Consider the following 26514-nt stretch of genomic DNA (forward strand, 5'->3'; position numbering starts at 1 on the left):
TCTCTCACTTACTACATAAATCTTCCCTTCCCATTCATAAAATTAATCTATCCCCTCCTACCCTTTACCCTTTTCCTCTATTAAATTTCCATAATTTTCTACCCTACTTTTAACTATCTCTTCCCCTCTCCCTTTCCTTCTACTCCCACACATCCCCCTTCTAATATTTCTACATATCACTCATACCTCCCTACCCCAAACTCAACCACATTTACCCCATCCCTAATCATTCTCTCTATTTATCAACAATTATCACATCCATTTCCATCTCCTCCCTCACCATCTCTTCCCTATAAAATTTCTCCTATCCATCTATATAACTATTAAAATCATCCCTCTCTTTAACACTATCATTTATCAAATCCATCCCCTTATCTACCATATTCCTAATCTTTCCACCAATTACACCATTTTATAACCTATAATACCCATTCCCATTATCCTCTAATACTCAAACATATATCCCCCCTTCATCATCAATTTCCACCATTAAACCCCCTCTCTCACACCCACCTACACAACATACCTACTTCTCTCATTCCTCTCTCTAACAATTCAACTATAACCAATCCCTTCTATCTCCCTCTCTCAAAATTCATAACCATATCATCTCTTATCCCCATTCTTTCATAATCACAACAAATATTCTTCACCTTATCCTCAAATACATTTAAAACCTCCCCTCCTCTATCCATAATTTTATCCTCTTTATTATCTCTACCTATCTAATTTCCTTCTCAATATATCTTCCCTACCCTTCTCTCATCTACCTCCATTCCCCCCTTATCTCCCCCCATTCCTACCTTTTCTATTTTTCTTCCATTTCATACAAACTTTCCACCTATCATTCAATCTCCCCCCTCATCAATATTCCATCTCCTCTATTTCTTATTTAATCAACTCCCTTTACTATCTATTATTTCATCCTCCTACCTCTACAACTATCCCTCTCCTCTCTCTTCAAATTCCTCAAAAATCCTTTCCCCCCATCCCCAATCTATTTCTCATACACCCCTCCCTCTCCTTCTTACCCCTCTCCCTTATCCCTCTTATCCCCCCCTCTTTCCCCATCTCTAATTTTATCTCTCTACACCAACCCAAAACTTTCTCCACCCCCCTCATAACATTCCTTCTTACCCACCCTATCTACCTCCCCTTTCTCCCCATTTCCCAACCTATCCTTTTTCCCATTTTCTAATCACCCCTACTATTATCATATCTCCTTCTCATTCCTATCTACAAAATCCTTAAATAATCCATATAAATCATCACTCTATTCCTCACACTTTATAAATTACTCTTATTATATCCCCTATCTCTTTAACTTTCCCCATCAAATTACCCCCTCTCCTCTTACTACCCCTAAATCTTCCTCATCCCCTCTTCCCTTCTCTTAAATTCATTACAATCCTATTCCAAACAACCACCCCTTTTTATCCATACAATAATCATTAATTACCTTAACAAACATACATACATCACCATTATCTTATCATCTTCAATTCTTCCATCTATCACTCATCCAATACCCCTTCCCCTTTTCACCTCTATCTATACCCCCAACCTCTTACACCTAAATAATCTACAAATTACCCAACACATTTCTTTACAATCAATCTCTTTATCCTTCATACCTCTCACCTCAATTTCCTCTCCCTATATTAAACTCCCTATTACTCTTCATATATTCACTTATAAATAAATCCTCCATACATATCTCCCACAACTCCCTCCCCATTCAAATACATACTCAAACATTCAATTCTCCTTCCACATCACTCTAATCACTCTCATCAATATTCCTTACAACCTCACACATTATATTTCTTCCTAATAACTCCTCCTATCCCCTAAAAACACTCTTCATACCTTCATATACTATACTTCTCTCTTCCCTATCTGGAAATGAGATGTTTGAGGACAATGTGTGGTGTGAGGTGGTTTGATCGAGTGAGTAACGTAAGGGTAAGAGAGATGTGTGGAAATAAAAAGAGCGTGGTTGAGAGAGCAGAAGAGGGTGTTTTGAAGTGGTTTGGGCACATGGAGAGGATGAGTGAGGAAAGATTGACCAAGAGGATATATGTGTCGGAGGTGGAGGGAACAAGGAGAAGAGGGAGACCAAATTGGAGGTGGAAAGATGGAGTGAAAAAGATTTTGTGTGATCGGGGCCTGAACATGCAGGAGGGTGAAAGGAGGGCAAGGAATAGAGTGAATTGGAGCGATGTGGTATACCGGGGTGGACGTGCTGTCAGTGGATTGAAGCAAGGCATGTGAAGCGTCTGGGGTAAACCATGGAAAGCTGTGTAGGTATGTATATTTGCGTGTGTGGACGTATGTATATACATGTGTATGGGGGGGGGGGGGTTGGGCCATTTTTTTCGTCTGTTTCCTTGCGCTACCTCGCAAATGCGGGAGACAGCGACAAAGTATAATAAAAAATAAAATAAAAAATATATATATATATATATATATATATATATATATATATATATATATATATATATATATATATATATATATCCCTGGGGATAGGGGATTAAGAATACTTCCCACGTATTCCCTGCGTGTCGTAGAAGGCGACTAAAAGGGGAGGGAGAGGGGGGCTGGAAATCCTCCCCTCTCGTGTTTTTTTTTTTTTTTTTTTTTTTTTTCCCCAAAAGAAGGAACAGAGAATTGGGCCAGGTGAGGGTATTCCCTCAAAGGCCCAGTCCTCTGTTCTTAATGCTACATCGCTAACGCGGGAAATGGCGAATAGTTTAAAAGAAAGAAAGAAAATATATATATATATATATATATATATATATATATATATATATATATATATATATGGTTGTTTAATTTGTTTATGGATGGGGTTGTAAAGGAGGTAAATGCAAGAGTCCTGGAAAGAGGGGCAAGTGTGAAGTCTGTTGGGGATGAGAGAGCTTGGGAAGTGAGTCAATTGTTGTTCGCTGATGATACAGCGCTGGTGGCTGATTCATGTGAGAAACTGCAGAAGCTGGTGACTGAGTTTGGTAAAGTGTGTGGAAGAAGAAAGTTGAGAGTAAATGTGAATAAGAGCAAGGTTATTAGGTACAGTAGGGGTGAGGGTCAAGTCAATTGGGAGGTGAGTTTGAATGGAGAAAAACTGGAGGAAGTGAAGTGTTTTAGATATCTGGGAGTGGATCTGTCAGCGGATGGAACCATGGAAGCGGAAGTGGATCATAGGGTGGGGGAGGGGGCGAAAATTTTGGGAGCCTTGAAAAATGTGTGGAAGTCGAGAACATTATCTCGGAAAGCAAAAATGGGTATGTTTGAGGGAATAGTGGTTCCAACAATGCTGTATGGTTGCGAGGCGTGGGCTATGGATAGAGATGTGCGCAGGAGGATGGATGTGCTGGAAATGAGATGTTTGAGGACAATGTGTGGTGTGAGGTGGTTTGATCGAGTAAGTAACGTAAGGGTAAGAGAGATGTGTGGAAATAAAAAGAGCGTGGTCGAGAGAGCAGAAGAGGGTGTTTTGAAATGGTTTGGGCACATGGAGAGAATGAGTGAGGAGAGATTGACCAAGAGGATATATGTGTCGGAGGTGGAGGGAACGAGGAGAAGAGGGAGACCAAATTGGAGGTGGAAAGATGGAGTGAAAAAGATTTTGTGTGATCGGGGCCTGAACATGCAGGAGGGTGAAAGGAGGGCAAGAAATAGAGTGAATTGGAGTCATGTGGTATACAGGGGTTGACGTGCTGTCAGTGGATTGAAGCAAGGCATGTGAAGCGTCTGGGGTAAACCATGGAAAGCTGTGTAGGTATGTATATTTGCGTGTGTGGACGTGTGTATGTACATGTGTATGGGGGGGGGGGTTGGGCCATTTCTTTCGTCTGTTTCCTTGCGCTACCTCGCAAACGCGGGAGACAGCGACAAAGTATAAAGAAAAAAAAAAAAAAAAAAAAAAAAAAAAAAAATATATATATATATATATATATATATATATAAGGAATATATGGTCTGTCAAGGCTTTATTATGGCGGATGACCAACTAGCTACCCTCATGTATCAAAGATATGGTTGTACTTTGTGTAATGAAGACAATTGAGAAACATCATAGGCCAATATTCCAGTTTCATGATAAGAGAAGTGGACCAGGCAGTATGATACAGTGGTTAAATTGATGAAAACTAATATTGCCGTTGTGTAAATAAATTATACATTTCCCTTTTACATAGCCAGAGGTTGAACCATTATGTGACATTAATTTTTTCATTTCATTTCAAGCTAGAAGTTTCAGTTTTCTAAATTATTTCTTACATTTTTCATATATATATATATATATATATATATATATATATATATATATATATATATATATATATACATATGTGTGTATGTGTGTGTATGTGTGTATATGTATTTATATATATATATATATATATATATATATATATATATATATATATATATATATATATATATATATATATTTTATCCCTGGGGATAGGGGTGAAAGAATACTTCCCACGCATTCCTCACGTGTCGTAGAAGGCGACTAGAGGGGACGGGAGCGGGGGGCCAGAAATCCTCCCCTTCTTGTATTTCAACTTTCTAAAAATGGGAAACAGAAGAAGGAGTCACGCGGGGAGTGCTCATCCTCCTCGTAGACTCAGATTGGGGTGTCTAAATGTGTGTGGATGTAACCAAGATGTGAAAAAAGGAGAGATAGGTAGTATGTTTGAGGAAAGGAACCTGGATGTTTTGGCTCTGAATGAAACGAAGCTCAAGGGTAAAGGGGAAAAGTGGTTTGGGAATGTCTTGGGAGTAAAGTCAGGGGTTAGTGAGAGGACAAGAGCAAGGGAAGGAATAGCACTACTCCTGAAACAGGAGTTGTGGGAGTATGTGATAGAATGTAAGAAAGTAAATTCTCGATTTATATGGGTAAAACTGAAAGTTGATGGAGAGAGATGGGTGATTATTGGTGCATATGCACCTGGGCATGAGAAGAAAGATCATGAGAGGCAAGTGTTTTGGGAGCAGCTGAATGAGTGTGTTAGTGGTTTTGATGCACAAGACCGGGTTATAGTGATGGGTGATTTGAATGCAAAGGTGAATAATGTGGCAGTTGAGGGAATAATTGGTATACATGGGGTGTTCAGTGTTGTAAATGGAAATGGTGAAGAGCTTGTAGATTTATGTGCTGAAAAAGGACTGGTGATTGGGAATACCTGGTTTAAAAAGCGAGATATACATAAGTATACGTATGTAAGTAGGAGAGATGGCCAGAGAGTGTTATTGGATTACGTGTTAATTGACAGGCGCGCGAAAGAGAGACTTTTGGATATTAATGTGCTGAGAGGTGCAACTGGAGGGATGTCTGATCATTATCTTCTGGAGGCTAAGGTGAAGATTTGTATGGGTTTTCAGAAAAGAAGAGTGAATGCTGGGGTGAAGAGGGTGGTGAGAGTAAGTGAGCATGGGAAGGAGACTTGTGTGAGGAAGTACCAGGAGAGACTGAGTACAGAATGGAAAAAGGTGAGAACAATGGAAGTAACGGGAGTGGGGGAGGAATGGGATGTATTTAGGGAATCAGTGATGGAGTGTGCAAAAGATGCTTGTGGCATGAGAAGCGTGGGAGGTGGGTTGATTAGAAAAGGTAGTGAGTGGTGGAATGAAGAAGTAAGATTATTAGTGAAAGAGAAGAGAGATGCATTTGGACGATTTTTGCAGGGAAAAAATGCAATTGAGTGGGAGATGTATAAAAGAAAGAGACAGGAGGTCAAGAGAAAGGTGTAAGAGGTGAAAAAGAGGGCAAATGAGAGTTGGGGTGAGAGAGTATCATTAAATTTTAGGGAGAATAAAAAGATGTTCTGGAAGGAGGTAAATAAAGTGCGTAAGACAAGGGAGCAAATGGGAACTTCAGTGAAGGGTGCTAATGGGGAGGTGATAACAAGTAGTGGTGATGTGAGGAGATGGAGTGAGTATTTTGAAGGTTTGTTGAATGTGTGTGATGATAGAGTGGCAGATATAGAGTGTTTTGGTTGAGGTGGTGTGCAAAGTGAAAGGGTTAGGGAAAATGATTTGGTAAACAGAGAAGAGGTAGTAAAAGCTTTGCGGAAGATGAAAGTCGGCAAGGAAGCAGGTTTGGATGATATTGCAGTAGAATCTATTAAAAAAGGTGTTGACTGTATTGTTGACTGGTTGGTAAGGTTATTTAATGTATGGATGACTCATGGTGAGGTGCCTGAGGATTGGCGGAATGCGTGCATAGTGCCATTGTACAAAGGCAAAGGGGATAAGAGTGAGTGCTCAAATTACAGAGGTATAAGTTTGTTGAGTATTCCTGGTAAATCATATGGGAGGGTATTGATTGAGAGGGTGAAGGCATGTACAAAGCAACAGATTGGGGAAGAGGAGTGTGGTTTCAGAAGTGGAAGAGGATGTGTGGATCAGGTGTTTGCTTTGAAGAATGTATGTGAGAAATACTTAGAAAAGCAAATGGATTTGTATGTAGCATTTATGGATCTGGAGAAGGCATATGATACAGTTGATAGAAATGCTCTGTGGAAGGTATTAAGAATATATGGTGTGGGAGGCAAGTTGTTAGAAGCAGTGAAAAGTTTTTATCGAGGATGTAAGGCATGTGTACGTGTAGGAAGAGAGGAAAGTGATTGGTTCTCAGTGAATGTAGGTTTGCGGCAGGGGTGTGTGATGTCTCCATGGTTGTTTAATTTGTTTATGGATGGGGTTGTTAGGGAGGTGAATGCAAGAGTTTTGGAAAGAGTGGCAAGTATGCAGTCTGTTGTGGATGAGAGAGCTTGGGAAGTGAGTCAGTTGTTATTCGCTGATGATACAACGCTGGTGGCTGATTCATGTGAGAAACTGCAGAAGCTGGTGACTGAGTTTGGTAAAGTGTGTGAAAGAAGAAAGTTAAGAGTAAATGTGAATAAGAGCAAGGTTATTAGGTACAGTAGGGTTGAGGGTCAAGTCAATTGGGAGGTAAGTTTGAATGGAGAAAAACTGGAGGAAGTAAAGTGTTTTAGATATCTAGGAGTGGATCTGGCAGCGGATGGAACCATGGAAGCGTAAGTAAATCATAGGGTGGTGGAGGGGGCGAAAATCCTGGGAGCGTTGAAGAATGTGTGGAAGTCGAGAACATTATCTCGGAGCAAAAATGGGTATGCTTGAAGGAATAGTGGTTCCAACAATATTGTATGGTTGCGAGGCGTGGGCTATGGATAGAGTTGTGCGCAGGAGGGTGGATGTGCTGGAATTGAGATGTTTGAGGAAATGTGTGGTGTGAGGTGGTTTGATCGAGTAAGTAATGTAAGGGCAAGAGAGATGTGTGGTAACAAAAAGAGCGTGGTTGAGAGAGCAGAGGAGGGTGTTTTGAAATGGTTTGGGCATATGGAGAGAATGAGTGAGGAAAGATTGAGCAAGAGGATATATGTGTCGGAGGTGGAGGGAACGAGGAGAAGTGGGAGACCAAATTGGAGGTGGAAAGATGGAGTGAAAAAGATTTTGAGTGATCGCAGTCTGAACATGCAGGAGGGTGAAAGGCGGGCAAGGAATAGAGTGAATTGGATCGATGTGGTATACCGGGGTTGACGTGCTGTCAGTGGAGTGAATCAGGGCATGTGAAGCGTCTGGGGTAAACCATGGAAAGTTGTGTGGGGCCTGGATGTGGAAAGGGAGCTGTGGTTTCGGGCATTATTGCATGACAGCTAGAGACTGAGTGTGAACGAATGGGGCCTTTGTAGTCTTTTCCTAGCGCTACCTCGCACACATGAGGGGGGAGGGGGATGGCATTCCATGTGTGGCGAGGTGGCGATGGGAATGAATAAAGGCAGACAGTGTGAATTGTGTGCATGGGTATATATGTATATGCCTGTGTGTGTATATATATGTGTACATTGAGATGTATAGGTATGTATATTTGCGTGTGTGGACATGTATGTATATACATGTGTATGGGGGTGGGTTGGGCCATTTCTTTTGTCTGTTTCCCTGTGCTACCTCGCAAATGCGGGAGACAGCGACAAAGCAAAATAGTAATAATAATAATAATAATATATATGTATTTTTTTTTTTATACTTTGTCGCTGTCTCCCGCGTATGCGAGGTAGCGCAAGGAAACAGACGAAAGAAATGGCCCAACCCCCCCCATACACATGTATACACATACGTCCACACACGCAAATATACATACCTATACAGCTTTCCATGGTTTACCCCAGACGCTTCACAAGCCTTGATTCAATCCACTGACAGCACGTCAACCCCGGTATACCACATCGCTCCAATTCACTCTATTCCTTGCCCTCCTTTCACCCTCCTGCATGTTCAGGCCCCGATCACACAAAATCTTTTTCACTCCATCTTTCCACCTCCAATTTGGTCTCCCTCTTCTCCTCGTTCCCTCCACCTCCGACACATATATCCTCTTGGTCAATCTTTCCTCACTCATTCTCTCCATGTGCCCAAACCACTTCAAAACACCCTCTTCTGCTCTCTCATCCACGCTCTTTTTATTTCCACACATCTCTCTTACCCTTACGTTACTCACTCGATCAAACCACCTCACACCACACATTGTCCTCAAACATCTCATTTCCAGCACATCCATCCTCCTGCGCACAACTCTATCCATAGCCCACGCCTCGCAACCATACAACATTGTTGGAACCACTATTCCTTCAAACATACCCATTTTTGCTTTCCGAGATAATGTTCTCGACTTCCACACATTCTTCAAGGCCCCCAGAATTTTCGCCCCCTCCCCCACCCTATGATCCACTTCCGCTTCCATGGTTCCATCCGCTGCCAGATCCACTCCCAGATATCTAAAACACTTCACTTCCTCCAGTTTTTCTCCATTCAAACTCACCTCCCAATTGACTTGACCCTCAACCCTACTGTACCTAATAACCTTGCTCTTATTCACATTTACTCTTAACTTTCTTCTTCCACACACTTTTCCAAACTCAGTCACCAGCTTCTGCAGTTTCTCACATGAATCAGCCACCAGCGCTGTATCATCAGCGAACAACAACTGACTCACTTCCCAAGCTCTCTCATCCCCAACAGACTTCATACTTGCCCCTCTTTCCAAAACTCTTGCATTTACCTCCCTAACAACCCCATCCATAAACAAATTAAACAACCATGGAGACATCACACACCCCTGCCGCAAACCTACATTCACTGAGAACCAATCACTTTCCTCTCTTCCTACACGTACACATGCCTTACATCCCCGATAAAAACCTTTCACTGCTTCTAACAACTTTCCTCCCACATCATATATTCTTAATAGCTTCCACAGAGCATCTCTATCAACTCTATCATATGCCTTCTCCAGATCCATAAATGCTACATACAAATCCATTTGCTTTTCAAAGTATTTCTCACATACATTCTTCAAAGTAAACACCTGATCCACACATCCTCTACCACTTCTGAAACCACACTGCTCTTCCCCAATCTGATGCTCTGTACATGCCTTCACCCTCTCAATCAATACCCTCCCATATAATTTACCAGGAATACTCAAATAACTTATACCTCTGTAATTTGAGCACTCACTCTTAACCCCTTTGCCTTTGTACAATGGCACTATGCTTTGTCGCTGTCTCCCGCGTTTGCGAGGCAGCGTAAGGAAACAGACGAAAGAAATGGCCCAACCCACCCCCATACACATGTATATACATACGTCCACACACGCAAATATACATACAGACACAGCTTTCCATGGTTTACCCCAGACGCTTCACATGCCCTGATTCAATCCACTGACAGCACATCAACCCCGGTATACCACATCGATCCAATTCACTGTATTCCTTGCCCTCCTTTCACCCTCCTGCATGTTCAGGCCCCGATCACACAAAATCTTTTTCACTCCATCTTTCCACCTCCAATTTGGTCTCCCACTTCTCCTCGTTCCCTCCACCTCCGACACATATATCCTCTTGGTCAATCTTTCCTCACTCATTCTCTCCATGTGCCCAAACCATTTCAAAACACCCTCTTCTGCTCTCTCAACCACGCTCTTTTTATTCCCACACATATCTCTTACCCTTACGTTACTTACTCGATCAAACCACCTCACACCACACATTGTCCTCAAACATCTCATTTCCAGCACATCCATCCTCCTGCGCACAACTCTATCCATAGCCCACGCCTCGCAACCATACAACATTGTTGGAACCACTATTCCTTCAAACATACCCATTTTTGCTTTCCGAGATAATGTTCTCGACTTCCACACATTCTTCAAGGCCCCCAGAATTTTCGCCCCCTCCCCCACCCTATGATCCACTTCCGCTTCCATGGTTCCATCCGCTGCCAGATCCACTCCCAGATATCTAAAACACTTCACTTCCTCCAGTTTTTCTCCATTCAAACTCACCTCCCAATTGACTTGACCCTCAACCCTACTGTACCTAATAACCTTGCTCTTATTCACATTTACTCTTAACTTTCTTCTTCCACACACTTTTCCAAACTCAGTCACCAGCTTCTGCAGTTTCTCACATGAATCAGCCACCAGCGCTGTATCATCAGCGAACAACAACTGACTCACTTCCCAAGCTCTCTCATCCACAACAGACTTCATACTTGCCCCTCTTTCCAAAACTCTTGCATTTACCTCCCTAACAACCCCATCCATAAACAAATTAAACAACCATGGAGACATCACACACCCCTGCCGCAAACCTACATTCACTGAGAACCAATCACTTTCCTCTCTTCCTACACGTACACATGCCTTACATCCCCGATAAAAACCTTTCACTGCTTCTAACAACTTTCCTCCCACATCATATATTCTTAATACCTTCCACAGAGCATCTCTATCAACTCTATCATATGCCTTCTCCAGATCCATAAATGCTACATACAAATCCATTTGCTTTTCAAAGTATTTCTTACATACATTCTTCAAAGTAAACACCTGATCCACACATCCTCTACCACTTCTGAAACCACACTGCTCTTCCCCAATCTGATGCTCTGTACATGCCTTCACCCTCTCAATCAATACCCTCCCATATAATTTACCAGGAATACTCACCAAACTTATACCTCTGTAATTTGAGCACTCACTCTTATCCCCTTTGCCTTTGTACAATGGCACTATGCTTTGTCGCTGTCTCCCGCGTTTGCGAGGCAGCGTAAGGAAACAGACGAAAGAAATGGCCCAACCCACCCCCATACACATGTATATACATACGTCCACACACGCAAATATACATACAGACACAGCTTTCCATGGTTTACCCCAGACGCTTCACATGCCCTGATTCAATCCACTGACAGCACATCAACCCCGGTATACCACATCGATCCAATTCACTGTATTCCTTGCCCTCCTTTCACCCTCCTGCATGTTCAGGCCCCGATCACACAAAATCTTTTTCACTCCATCTTTCCACCTCCAATTTGGTCTCCCACTTCTCCTCGTTCCCTCCACCTCCGACACATATATCCTCTTGGTCAATCTTTCCTCACTCATTCTCTCCATGTGCCCAAACCATTTCAAAACACCCTCTTCTGCTCTCTCAACCACGCTCTTTTTATTCCCACACATATCTCTTACCCTTACGTTACTTACTCGATCAAACCAACTCACACCACACATTGTCCTCAAACATCTCATTTCCAGCACATCCATCCTCCTGCGCACAACTCTATCCATAGCCCACGCCTCGCAACCATAGAACATTGTTGGAACCACTATTCCTTCAAACATACCCATTTTTGCTTTCCGAGATAATGTTCTCGACTTCCACACATTCTTCAAGGCTCCCAGGAAAGTGATTGGTTCTCAGTGAATGTAGGTTTGCGGCAGGGGTGTGTGATGTCTCCATGGTTGTTTAATTTGTTTATGGATGGGGTTGTTAGGGAGGTGAATGCAAGAGTTTTGGAGAGAGGGGCAAGTATGAAGTCTGTTGGGGATGAGAGAGCTTGGGAAGTGAGTCAGTTGTTGTTCGCTGATGATACAGCGCTGGTGGCTGATTCATGTGAGAATCTGCAGAAGCTGGTGACTGAGTTTGGTAAAGTGTGTGAAAGAAGAAAGTTAAGAGCAAATGTGAATAAGAGCAAGGTTATCAGGTACAGTAGGGTTGAGGGTCAAGTCAATTGGGAGGTAAGTTTGAATGGAGAAAAACTGGAGGAAGTAAAGTGTTTCAGATAACTGGGAGTGGATCTGGCAGCGGATGGAACCATGGAAGCGGAAGTGGATCATAGGGTGGGGGAGGGGGCGAAAATGCTGGGAGCCTTGAAGAATGTGTGGAAGTCGAGAACATTATCTCGTAAAGCAAAAATGGGTATGCTTGAGGGAATAGTGGTTCTAACAATGTTGTATGGTTGCGAGGCGTGGGCTATGGATAGAGTTGTGCGCAGGAGGGTGGATGTGCTGGAAATGAGATGTTTGAGGACAATGTGTGGTGTGAGGTGGTTTGATCGAGTAAGTAACGTAAGGGTAAGAGAGATGTGTGGAAATAAAAAGAGCGTGGTTGAGAGAGCAGAAGAGGGTGTTTTGAAATGGTTTGGGCACATGGAGAGAATGAGTGAGGAAAGATTGACCAAGAGGATATATGTGTCGTTGGTGGAAGGAACGAGGAGAAGTGGGAGACCAAATTGGAGGTGGAAAGATGGAGTGAAAAAGATTTTGTGTGATCGGGGCCTGAACATGCAGGAGGGTGAAAGGAGGGCAAGGAATAGAGTGAATTGGATCGATGTGGTATACCGGGGTTGACGTGCTGTCAGTGGATTGAATCAGGGCATGTGAAGCGTCTGGGGTAAACCATGGAAAGCTGTGTAGGTATGTATATTTACGTGTGTGGACGTATGTATATACATGTGTATGGGGGTGGTTTGGGCCATTTATTTCGTCTGTTTCCTTGTGCTACCTCGCAAACGCGGGAGACAGCGACAAAGCAAAAAAAAAAAAAAATATATATATATATATATATATATATATATATATATATATATATATATATATATATATATATATAAATATATATATTTCATACCATTGGCCATTTCCCGCAATAGCGAGGTAGCGTTAAGAACAGAGGACTGGGCCTTTGAGGGAATATCCTCACCTGGCCCCCTTCTGTGTTCCTTCTTTTGGAATATTAAAAAAAAATGAGAGGGGAGGATTTCCAGCCCCCCGCTCCCTTCCCTTTTAGTCGCCTTCTACGACACGCAGGGAATACGTGGGAAGTATTCTTTCTCCCCTATCCCCAGGGATACCCCTATCCCCAGGGATAAATATATATATATATATATATATAATTCATACCGTCTGCCTTTATTCATTCCCATTATTATTCATTGAATGGAGAAAAACTGGAGGAAATAAAGTGTTTTAGATATCTGGGAGTGGATCTGGCAGCGGATGGAACCATGGAAGTGGAAGTGAATCATAGGGTGGGGGAGGGGGCGAAAATCCTGGGAGCCTTGAAGAATGTGTGGAAGTCGAGAACATTATCTTGGAAAGCTAAAATGGGTATGTTTGAAGGAATAGTGGTTCCAACAATGTTGTATGGTTGCGAGGCGTGGGCTATGGATAGAGTTGTGCGCAGGAGGGTAGATGTGTTGGAAATGAGATGTTTGACGACAATGTGTGGTGTGAGGTGGTTTGATCGAGTAAGTAATGTAAGGGTAAGAGAGATATGTGGAAATAAAAAGAGCATGGTTGAGAGAGCAGAAGAGGGTGTTTTGAAATGGTTTGGGCAGATGGAGAGAATGAGTGAGGAAAGATTGACCAAGAGGATATATGTGTCGGAGGTGGAGGGAACGAGGAGAAGTGGGAGACCAAATTGGAGGTGGAAAGATGGAGTGAAAAAGATTTTGAGTGATCGCGGCCTGAACATGCAGGAGGGTGAAAGGCGTAGAGGGAAGAGAGTGAATTGGATTGATGTGGTATTCCGGGATTGACGTGCTGTCAGTGGATTGAATCAGGGCATGTGAAGCGTCTGGGGTAAACCATGGAAAGCTGTGTGGGGCCTGGATGTGGAAAGGGAGCTGTGGTTTCGGGCATTATTGCATGACAGCTAGAGACTGTGTGAACGAATGAGGCCTTTGTTGTCTTTTCCTAGTGCTACCCCGCACACATGAGGGGGGAGGGGGATGGTAGTCCATGTGTGGTGAGGTGGCGATGGGAATGAATAAAGGCAGACAGTGTGAATTGTGTGCATGGGTATATATGTATGTGTCTGTGTGTGTATATATATGTGTACATTGTGATGTATAGGTATGTATATTTGCGTGTGTGGACGTGTGTGTATATACATGTGTATGGGGGTGGGTTGAGACATTTCTTTCATCTGTTTCCTTGCGCTACCTCGCAAACGCGGGAGACAGCGACAAAGCAAAATATATAAATAATACTTTCCAACTCCAATTTGGTCTCCCACTTCTTGTTCCCTCCACCTCTGATACATATATCCTCTTTGTCAATCTTTCCTCACTCATTCTGTCCATGTGACTAAACCATTTCAAAACACCATCTTCTGCTCTCTCAACCACACTTTTTTTATTACCACACATCTCTCTTACCCTATTATTACTTACTCGATCAAACCACCTCACACCACATATTGTCCTCACACATCTCATTTCCAGCACATCTACCCTCCTGTGCACAACTCTATCCATAGCCCACGCTATGGATAGAGTGTTGAAAACACTATTCCTTCAAACATACCCATTTTTGCTTTCCGAGATAATGTTTTCGACTTCTACACATTCTTGAAGGCTCCCAGAGTTTTCGCCACCTCCCTATCATTCACTTCCGCTTCCATGGTTCCATCCGCTGCCAAATCCACTCCCAGATATCAAAAACATTTCACTTCCTCCAGGTTTTCTCCATTCAAACTTACCTCCCAATTGACTTGACCCTCAACCCTACTGTACCTAATAACCTTACTCTTATTCACATTTACTCTCAACTTTCTTCTTTTAGACACTTATTCACATTTACTCTCAACTTTCTTCTTTCAGACATTTTACCAAACTCAGTCACCAGCTTCTGCAGTTTCTCACATGAATCAGCCACAAGCGCTGTATCATAGCGAACAACAACTGACTCACTTCCCAAGCTCTCTCATCCACAACAGACTGTATACTTGCCCCTCCTTCCAAAACTCTTGCATTCACCTCCCTAACAATCCCATCGATAAACAAAGTAAACAACCATGTAGACATCACACACCCCTGTCGCAAACCTACATTCACTGAGAACCAATCACTTTCCTCTCGTCCTACACGTACACATGCCTTACATCCGCGATAAAAACTTTTCACTGCTTCTAACAACTTGCCTCCCACACCTTATATCCTTAATACCTTCCACAGAGCATCTCTATCAACTCTATCATATGCCTTCTCCAGATCCATAGATGCTACATACAAATCCATTTGCTTTTTTAAGTATTTCTCACATACATTCTTCAAAGCAAACACCTGATCCACACATCCTCAACCACTTCTGAAAACACACTGCTCTTCCCCAATCTGATGCTCTGTACATGCCTTCACCCTCTCAATCAATACCCTCCTATATAATTTACCAGGAATACTCAACAAACTTATACCTCTGTAATTTGAGCACTCACTCTTATCCCCTTTGCCTTTGTACAATGGTACTATGCAATCATTCCGTCAATCCTCAGGCACCTCTACATGAATCATACATACATTAAATAACCTTACCAACCAGTCAACAATACAGTCACCCCATTTTTTAATAAATTCCACTGCAATACCATCCAAAACTGCTGCCTTAGTGGCTTTCATCTTCTGCAAAGCTTTTACTACCTCTTCTCTGTTTACCAAATCATTTTCCCTAACCCTCTCACTTTGCACACCACCTCGACTAAAACACCCTATATCTGCCACTCTATCATCAAACACATTCAACAAACCTTCAAAATACTCACTCCATCTCCTTCTCACATCACCACTACTCCTTCCAAAACATCTTTTTATTCTCCCTAAAATTTAATGATACTCTCTCACCCCAACTCCCTTTGCCCTCTTTTTCACCTCTTGCACCTTTCTCTTTACCTCCTGCCTCTTTCTATTATGTATCTCCCACTCTCTTGCATTTTTTCCCTGCAAATTCATCCAAATGCCTCTCTCTTCTCTTTTACTAATAATCTTACTTCTTCATCCCACCACTCACTACCCTTTCTAATCAACCCTCCTCCCACGCTTCTTATGCCACAAGCATCTTTTGCGCAAGCCATCACTGCTTCCCTAAATACATCCCATTCCTCCCCCACTCCCCTACCTCCTTTGTTCTCACCTTTTTCCATTCTGAACTAAGTCTCTCCTGCTACTTCCTCACAAAAGTCTCCTTCCCAAGCTCACTAACTCTCACCACTCTCTTCACCCTAACATTCTCTCTTCTTTTCTGAAAACCACTACAAATCTTCACCTTCGCCTCCACAAGATAATGATCAGACATCCCTCCAGTTGCACCTCTCAGCACATTAACATCCAAAAGTCTCTCTTTCGCATGCCTATCAATTAACACGTAATCCAATAATGCTCTCTGGCCATCTGTCCTACTTACATACGTATACTTATGTATATCTCTCTTTTTAAACCAGGTATTCCCAATCACCATTTCCATTTACAACACTGAACACACCATGTATACCAATTATTCCCTCAACTGCCACATTATCCACCTTTGCATTCAAATCACCCATCACTATAACCCGATCTTGTGCATCAAAACCACTAACACACTCATTCAGCTGCTCCTAAAACACTTGCCTCTCATGATCTTTCTTCTCATTCCCAGGTGCATATGCACCAATAATCACCCATCTCTCTCCATCAACTTTCAGTTTTACCCATATCAATCTAGAATTTACTTTCTTATATTCTATCACATACTCCCACCACTCCTGTTTCAGGAGTAGTGCTACTCCTTCCCTTGCTCTTGTCCTCTCACTAACCCCTGACTTTACTCCTAAGACATTCCCAAACCACTCTTCCCCTTTACCCTTGAACTTCGTTTCACTCAAAGCCAAAACATCCAGGTTCCTTTCCTCAAACATACTACCTATCTCTCCTTTTTTCTCATCTTGGTTACATCCACACACATTTAGACACCACAATCTGAGCCTTCGAGGAGGATGAGCACTCCCCGCATGACTCCTTCTTCTGTTTCCCCTTTTAGAAAGTTAAAATACAAGGAGGGGAGGGTTTCTAGTCTCCCGCTCCCGTCACCTTCAGTCGAGTCACCTTCTACGACTCGTGAGGAATGTGTGGGAAGTATTCTCTCCCCCCTATCCCCAGGGATAGGGGAGAAAGATTATTATTTCTTTTTCTATTTTGCTTCGTTGCTGTCTCCCACATTAGCGAGGTAGCACAAGGAAACAGACAAAAGAAAGGCCCAACCCATCCACATGCACATACATACCCGTCCACACACGCAAATATACATACCTATACATCTCAATGTATACATATATATATATACACACACAGACATATACATATATACACATGTACATAATTCATACTGTCTGCCTTTATTCATTCTCATCACCACCTCACCACACATGAAATAACCCCCTTCTCCCTCATGTGTGCGAGGTAGCGCTAGGAAAAGACAACAAATGCCCCATTCGTTCACACTCAGTCTCTAGCTGTCATGTAATAAGGCACCAAAACCACACCTCCCTTTCCACATCCAGGCCCCACATAACTTTCCATGGTTTACCCCAGACGTTTCACATGTCTTGGTTCAATCCATTGACAGCACGTCGACCCCGGTATACCACATCGTTCCAATTCACTCTATTCCTTGCATGTTGAGGCCCCGACCACTCAAAATCTTTTTCACTCCATCTTTCCACCTCCACTTTGGTCTCCCATTTCTCCTCGTTCCCTCCACCTCTGACACATATATCCTCTTTCTCAATCTTTCCTCACTCATTCTCTCCATGTGACCAAACCATTTCAAAACACCCTCTTCTGCTCTCTCAACCACACTTTTTTTATTACCACACCTCTCTCTTACCCTTTCATTACTTACTCGATCAAACCACCTCACACCACATATTTTCCTGAAACATTTCATTTCCGTTACATCCACTCTCTGCACAACCCTATCTATAGCCCATGCCTCACAACCATATAACATTGTTGGAGCCACTATTCCTTCAAGCATACCCATTTCTGCTCTCTGAGATAACATTCTCACCTTCCACACATTCTTCAACACTCCCAGAACCTTCGCCATCTCCCTCACCCTATGACTCACTTCCTCCAGTTTTTCCTTAACTGTACTGTACCTAATAACCTTGCTCTTATTCACATTTACACTCAACTTTCTTCTTTCACTCACTTTACCAAAGTCATTCACCAGCTTCTGCAGTTTCTCACTCAAATCAGCCACCAGCACTGTATTATCAGCGAACAACAACTGACTCACTTCCCAAGCCCTCTTATCCACAACAACTGCACACTTGCCCCTTTCTCCAATTCTCTTGCATTCATCTTCCTAACAATCCCATCCATAAACAAATTAAACAACAATGGAGACATCATGCACCCCTGCTGCAAATCGACATTCACTGGGAACCAATCACTTTTCATTCCTCCTACTCATACAAATGCCTTACATCCTTGGTAAAAACTTTTCATTGCTTCCAGGAACTTACCTCCCACACCATATACTCTTAATACCTTCCACACAGCATCTCTTTCAACTCTATCATATGACTTCTCCAGATCCATAAATGCTACATACAAATCCATCTGTTTTTCTAAGTATTTCTCACATACATTCTTCAAAGCAAACACCAGATCCACACCTCCTCTACTGCTTCTGAAACCACACTGCTCTTCCCCAATCTGATGCTCTGTACATACCTTCACTCTCTCAATCAATACCCTGCCATATAAATTCCCAGGAATACTCAACAAACTTATAACTGTAATTTGAACACTCACCTTTATCCCCTTTGCCTCTGTACAATAGCATTATGCATGCATTCTGCCAATCCTCAGGCACTTCACCATGAACCATACATACATTGAATATCCGTACCAACCAGTCAACAACACAGTCACCCTCTCTTTTAATATATTCCTCTGCAATACCATCCAATCCCACCACCTTGCCTACTTTCATTTTCTGCAATGCTTTCACTACCTCTTCTCTTTAGTTTTTGTTCTTGAGAGCTAGCCGCCTGCAGGCTTCCACTATCAATAGTACCATGCAATACTGAACAAGTGACCATATGGCTGTTGGCAAAAGAAAGCTAGTCTACTGTCATGTCTATTTCTTTCCTTTAACTGCTTAGCTTTAGAGTTTTTTACTCTTATATAATTTTGTTAACAACTAAAGCCTTCCCCTCTTTAAAAAGACAAGATTACCACTTCTGGCAAAACTCTTTGATTATTCTTTCTCTTTTTTACCCTTCTTATCTATTTCTTTTGCCCTTTGTCATGTTTCATTTATGTCATAGCCTTAAGACTCCTGTCCATGACTGGAACCTTGGAATGAGAAAGAAACATGTGGGAAATAGAATTCCACAGAAGCCTGTTGCACTTCATACAGAATTAAATTATGACATCAGAGATTAAGGACCTGCTAATCTACTCCTGTCCTCAGTTATGAAAATATTTAAAAAACCATTAAGCATCAGGTGTTTTTCAAATTATTTCAGTAGCCTTCCTTTACAAGATAAGGGTGGATGTTCCTATCAACAAATCTTAAGCTTCATGAAACAAATGAGTGTATTTGTAAACTAAAGCAACTATATTAGAGGCAAGTTATTACCCTGTGTGTACTCAGCAGTGCCGTCTAGGGGATCCACCCATAAAACAATCTGAAAGATAAAAACAAATAGTTTCATTATGTGTGTCACTATAAATATGCATACATCACACAGTTAACTCAGTACCTGGAGCTTCATACTGACATAATAAGTAGTCACTGACCATGGTTATGTTAGACATAAATGCTTTTGCCATTTGATCTTTTAAGAAAGATATGCAATATTTCACATAATCTTAATAAATTAGAAAAGCCAGAGATCAGAAACATGTTTCAGATGTATTATTTATTTATTTCACTTTGTCACTGTCTCCCGTGTTAGCGAGGTAGCGCAAGGAAACCGACAAAAGAACGGCCCAACCCACCCACATACACATGTATATACATATACGTCCACACACGCAATTATACATAACTATACGTCTCAACGTGTACATATATATACACACACAGACATATATATATTTATATTTATATTTATATTTTATTATACTTTGTCGCTGTCTCCCGCGTTTGCGAGGTAGCGCAAGGAAACAGACGAAAGAAATGGCCCAACCCCCCCCCATACACATGTATATACATACGTCCACACACGCAAATATACATACCTACACAGCTTTCCATGGTTTACCCCAGACGCTTCACATGCCTTGATTCAATCCACTGACAGCACGTCAACCCCGGTATACCACATCGCTCCAATTCACTCTATTCCTTGCCCTCCTTTCACCCTCCTGCATGTTCAGGCCCCGATCACACAAAATCTTTTTCACTCCATCTTTCCACCTCCAATTTGGTCTCCCTCTTCTCCTTGTTCCCTCCACCTCCGACATATATATCCTCTTGGTCAATCTTTCCTCACTCATCCTCTCCATGTGCCCAAACCACTTCAAAACACCCTCTTCTGCTCTCTCAACCACGCTCTTTTTATTTCCACACATCTCTCTTACCCTTACGTTACTCACTCGATCAAACCACCTCACACCACACATTGTCCTCAAACATCTCATTTCCAGCACATCCATCCTCCTGCGCACAACTCTATCCATAGCCCACGCCTCGCAACCATACAACATTGTTGGAACCGCTATTCCTTCAAACATACCCATTTTTGCTTTCCGAGATAATGTTCTCGACTTCCACACATTCTTCAAGGCCCCCAGGATTTTCGCCCCCTCCCCCACCCTATGATCCACTTCCGCTTCCATGGTTCCATCCGCTGCCAGATCCACTCCCAGATATCTAAAACACTTCACTTCCTCCAGTTTTTCTCCATTCAAACTCACCTCCCAATTGACTTGACCCTCAACCCTACTGTACCTAATAACCTTGCTCTTATTCACATTTACTCTTAACTTTCTTCTTCCACACACTTTTCCAAACTCAGTCACCAGCTTCTGCAGTTTCTCACATGAATCAGCCACCAGCGCTGTATCATCAGCGAACAACAACTGACTCACTTCCCAAGCTCTCTCATCCCCAACAGACTTCATACTTGCCCCTCTTTCCAAAACTCTTGCATTTACCTCCCTAACAACCCCATCCATAAACAAATTAAACAACCATGGAGACATCACACACCCCTGCCGCAAACCTACATTCACTGAGAACCAATCACTTTCCTCTCTTCCTACACGTACACATGCCTTACATCCTCCATAAAAACTTTTCACTGCTTCTAACAACTTTCCTCCCACACCATATATTCTTAATACCTTCCACAGAGCATCTCTATCAACTCTATCATATGCCTTCTCCAGATCCATAAATGCTACATACAAATCCATTTGCTTTTCTAAGTATTTCTCACATACATTCTTCAAAGCAAACACCTGATCCACACATCCTCTATCATTTCTGAAACCACACTGCTCTTCTCCAATCTGATGCTCTGTACATGCCTTCACCCTCTCAATCAATACCCTCCCATATAATTTACCAGGAATACTCAACAAACTTATACCTCTGTAATTTGAGCACTCACTCTTATCCCCTTTGCCTTTGTACAATGGCACTATGCACGCATTCCGCCAATCCTCAGGCACCTCACCATGAGTCATACATACATTAAATAACCTTACCAACCAGTCAACAATACAGTCACCCCCTTTTTTAATAAATTCCACTGCAATACCATCCAAACCTGCTGCCTTGCCGGCTTTCATCTTCCGCAAAGCTTTCACTACCTCTTCTCTGTTTACCAAATCATTTTCCCTAACCCTCTCACTTTGCACACCACCTCGACCAAAACACCCTATATCTGCCACTCTATCATCAAACACATTCAACAAACCTTCAAAATACTCATTCCATCTCCTTCTCACATCACCACTACTTGTTATCACCTCCCCATTTGCGCCCTTCACTGAAGTTCCCATTTGCTCCCTTGTCTTACGCACTTTATTTACCTCCTTCCAGAACATCTTTTTATTCTCCCTAAAATTTAATGATACTCTCTCACCCCAACTCTCATTTGCCCTTTTTTTCACCTCTTGCACCTTTCTCTTGACCTCCTGTCTCTTTCTTTTATACATCTCCCACTCAATTGCATTTTTTCCCTGCAAAAATCGTCCAAATGCCTCTCTCTTCTCTTTCACTAATACTCTTACTTCTTCATCCCACCACTCACTACCCTTTCTAATCAACCCACCTCCCACTCTTCTCATGCCACAAGCATCTTTTGCGCAATCCATCACTGATTCCCTAAATACATCCCATTCCTCCCCCACTCCCCTTACTTCCATTGTTCTCACCTTTTTCCATTCTGTACTCAGTCTCTCCTGGTACTTCCTCACACAGGTCTCCTTCTCAAGCTCACTTACTCTCACCACCCTCTTCACCCCAACATTCACTCTTCTTTTCTGAAAACCCATACAAATCTTCACCTTAGCCTCCACAAGATAATGATCAGACATCCCTCCAGTTGCACCTCTCAGCACATTAACATCCAAAAGTCTCTCTTTCGCACGCCTGTCAATTAACACGTAATCCAATAACGCTCTCTGGCCATCTCTCCTACTTACATAAGTATACTTATGTATATCTCGCTTTTTAAACCAGGTATTCCCAATCATCAGTCCTTTTTCAGCACATAAATCTACAAGCTCTTCACCATTTCCATTTACAACACTGAACACCCCATGTATACCAATCATTCCCTCAACTGCCACATTACTCACCTTTGCATTCAAATCACCCATCACTATGACCCGGTCTCGTGCATCAAAACCACTATCACACTCATTCAGCTGCTCCCAAAACACTTGCCTCTCTTGATCTTTCTTCTCATTCCCAGGTGCATAGGCACCAATAATCACCCACCTCTCTCCATCAACTTTCAGTTTTACCCATATTAATCGAGAATTTACTTTCTTACACTCTATCACATACTCCCACAACTCCTGTTTCAGGAGTATTGCTACTCCTTCCCTTGCTCTTGTCCTCTCACTAACCCCTGACTTTACTCCCCAGACATTCCCAAACCACTCTTCCCCTTTACCCTTGAGCTTCGTTTCACTCAGAGCCAAGACATCCAGGTTCCTTTCCTCAAACATACTACCTATCTCTCCTTTTTTCACATCTTGGTTTTCACATCATTTTTTTCATTCATTTCAAGCTAGAAGTTTGTTTTCTAAATTGTTTCTTACATTTCTCATATGTATATATATGTATGTGTGTGTGTGTGTGTGTATGCGTGCGTATGTATGTGTATGTGTGTGTATGTGTATATGTATATATATATGTATATCATCCCTCGGGATAGGGGTGAAAGAATACTTCCCACGCATTCCTCGCGTGTCGTAGAAAGCGACTAGAGGGGACGGGAGCGGGGGGCCAGAAATCCTCCCCTCCTTGTATTAACTTTCTAAAATGGGAAACAGAAGAAGGAGTCACGCGGGGAGTGCTCATCCTCCTCGAAGGCTCAGAGTGGGGTGCCTAAATATTATAATATATATATATATATATATATATATATATATATATATATATATATATATATATATACACATGTATATAATTCATACTGTCTGCCTTTATTCATTCCCATCGCTACCCTGCCACACATGAAATAACAACCCCCTACCCCCGCAGGTGCGCGAGGTAGTGTTAGGAAAAGACAACAAAGTCCCCATTCGTTCACACTCTCTAGCTGTCATGTATAATGCACTGAAACCACAGCTCCCTTTCCACATCCACGCCCTACAAAACTTTCCATTGTTTACCCCAGACGCTTCACATGCCCTGGTTCAATCCAGTGACAGCACATCGACCCCGGTATACCACATTGTTCCAATTCACTCTATTCCTTGCATGCCTTTCACCCTCCTGCATGTTCAGGCCCTGATCACTCAAAATCATTTTCACTCCATCTCTCCACCTCCAATTTGGTCTCCCACTTCTCCTCGTTCCCTCCACCTCCGACACATATATCCTCTTTGTCAATCTTTCCTCACTCATTCTCTCCATGTGACCAAACCATTTCAAAACACCCTCTTCTGCTATCTCAACCACACTCTTTTTATTACCACACATCTCTCTTACCCTTGCATTACTTACTCGATCAAACCACCTCACACCGCATATTGTCGTCAAACACCTCATTTCCAGCACATCCACCCTCCTCCGCACAACTCTATCTATAGCCCATGCCTTGCAATCATATAACTTTGCTGGAACCACTATTCCTTCAAACATACCCATTTTTGCTTTCCGAGATAATGTTCTCGACTTCCACACATTCTTCAACGCTCCCAGAACTTTCAACCCCTCCCCCACCCTATGATTCACTTCCACTTCCATGGTTCCATTTGCTGGCAACTCCACTCCCAGACATCTAAAACACTTCACTTCCTCCAGTTTTTCTCCATTCAAACTTACCTCCCAATTGACTTGTCACTCAACCCTACTGTACCTAATAACCTTGCTCTTATTCACATTTACTCTCAGCTTTCTTCTTTCACACACTTTACCAAACGCAGTCACACACCCCTGCCGCAAACCTACATTCACTGAGAACCAATCACTTTCCTCTCTTCCTACACGTACATATGCCTTACATCCTCGATAGAAACTTTTCACTGCTTCTAACAACTTGCCTCCCAAACCATATATTCTTAATACCTTCCACAGAGTATCTCTATCAACTCTATCATATGCCTTCTCCAGATCCATAAATGCTACATACAAATCCATTTGCTTTTCTAAGTATTTCTCACATACATTCTTCAAAGCAAACACCTGGTCCACACATCCTCTACCACTTCTGAAACCACACTGCTATTCCCCAATCTGATGCTCTGTAAATGCCTTCACCCTCTCAATCAATACCCTCTCATATAATTTCCCAGGAATACTCAACAAACTTATACCTCTGTAATTTGAGCACTCACTTTTATCCCCTTTGCCTTTGTACAATGGCACTATGCAAACATTCCGCCAATCCTCAGGCACCTCACCATGCGTCATACATACATCAAATAACCTTACTAACCAGTCAACAATACAGTCACCCCCTTTTTTAATAAATTCCAATGCAATACCATCCAAACCCGCTGCCTTGCCGGCTTTCATCTTCCGCAAAGCTTTTACTACCTCTTCTCTGTTTAACAAATCCTTCTCCCTAACCCTCTCACTTTGCACACCACCTTGACCAAAACACCCTCTATCTGCAACTCTCTCATCAAACACATTTAACAAACCTTCAAAATACTCACTCCATCTCCTTCTCACATCACCACTACTTGTTATCACCTCCCCATCAGCCCCCTTCACTGAAGTTCCTAATTGTTCCCTTGTCTTACGCACTTTACTCCTCCTTCCAAAACATCTTTTTATTCTCCCTAAAATTTAATGATACTCTCTCTCACCCCAACTCTCATTTGCCCTCTTTTTTGCCTCTTGCACCTTTCTCTTGACCTCCTGCCTCTTTCTTTTATACATCTCCCACTCATTTGCATTATTTCCCTGCAAAAATTGTCCATATGCCTCACTCTTCTCTTTCACTAATAATCTTACTTCTTCATCCCACCACTCACTACCCTTTCTAATCTGCCCACCTCCCATGCTTCTCATGCCACAAGCATCTTTTGCGCAAGCCATCACTGCTTCCCTATATACATCCCATTCCTCCTCTCTCCCCTTACATCCTTTGTTCTCACCTTTTTCCATTCTGTACTCAGTCTCTCCTGGTACTTCCTCACACAAATCTCCTTCCCAAGCTCACTTACTCTCACCACTCTCTTCACCCTAACATTATCTCTTCTTTTCTGAAAACCTCTACAAATCTTCAACTTCGCCTCCACAAAATAATGATCAGACATCCCCCCAGTTGCATCTCTCAGCACATTAACATCCAAAAGTCTCTCTTTTGCATGCCTATCAATTAACACATAATCCAATAATGCTCTCTGGCCATCTCTCCTACTTACATACGTATAATTATGTATATCTCTCTTTTTAAACCAGGTATTCCCAATCACCAGCACATATATCTACAAGCTCTTCACCATTTCCATTTACGACACTGAACACCCCATGTACACCAATTATACCCTCAACTGCCACATTACTCACCTTTGCATTCAAATCACCCATCACTATAACCCGGTCTCGTGCATCAAAACTACTAACACACTCACTCAACTGCTCCCAAAACCCTTGCTTCTCATGATCTCTCTTCTCATGCCCAGGTGCAAATGCACCAATAATCACCCATCTCTCTCCAC

The 26514-nt window shown here is 42.3% G+C and overlaps 1 protein-coding gene across 1 annotated transcript in view; it reads right to left on the minus strand.

The window, feature by feature from the left end:
• The window catches only part of LOC139749149 (3'(2'),5'-bisphosphate nucleotidase 1), a 349490-nt gene that overhangs the window by 171038 nt on the left and 151938 nt on the right, over nt 1-26514 (minus strand). The window contains exon 5 of the mRNA XM_071662786.1: nt 19793-19841. Coding sequence (XP_071518887.1) covers nt 19793-19841 — 49 coding nt within the window. The remainder of the gene's footprint in view (nt 1-19792; nt 19842-26514) is intronic.

Source organism: Panulirus ornatus, chromosome 6 (genome assembly GCF_036320965.1).
Source record: "Panulirus ornatus isolate Po-2019 chromosome 6, ASM3632096v1, whole genome shotgun sequence".
Classification (NCBI taxonomy): domain Eukaryota; kingdom Metazoa; phylum Arthropoda; class Malacostraca; order Decapoda; family Palinuridae; genus Panulirus; species Panulirus ornatus.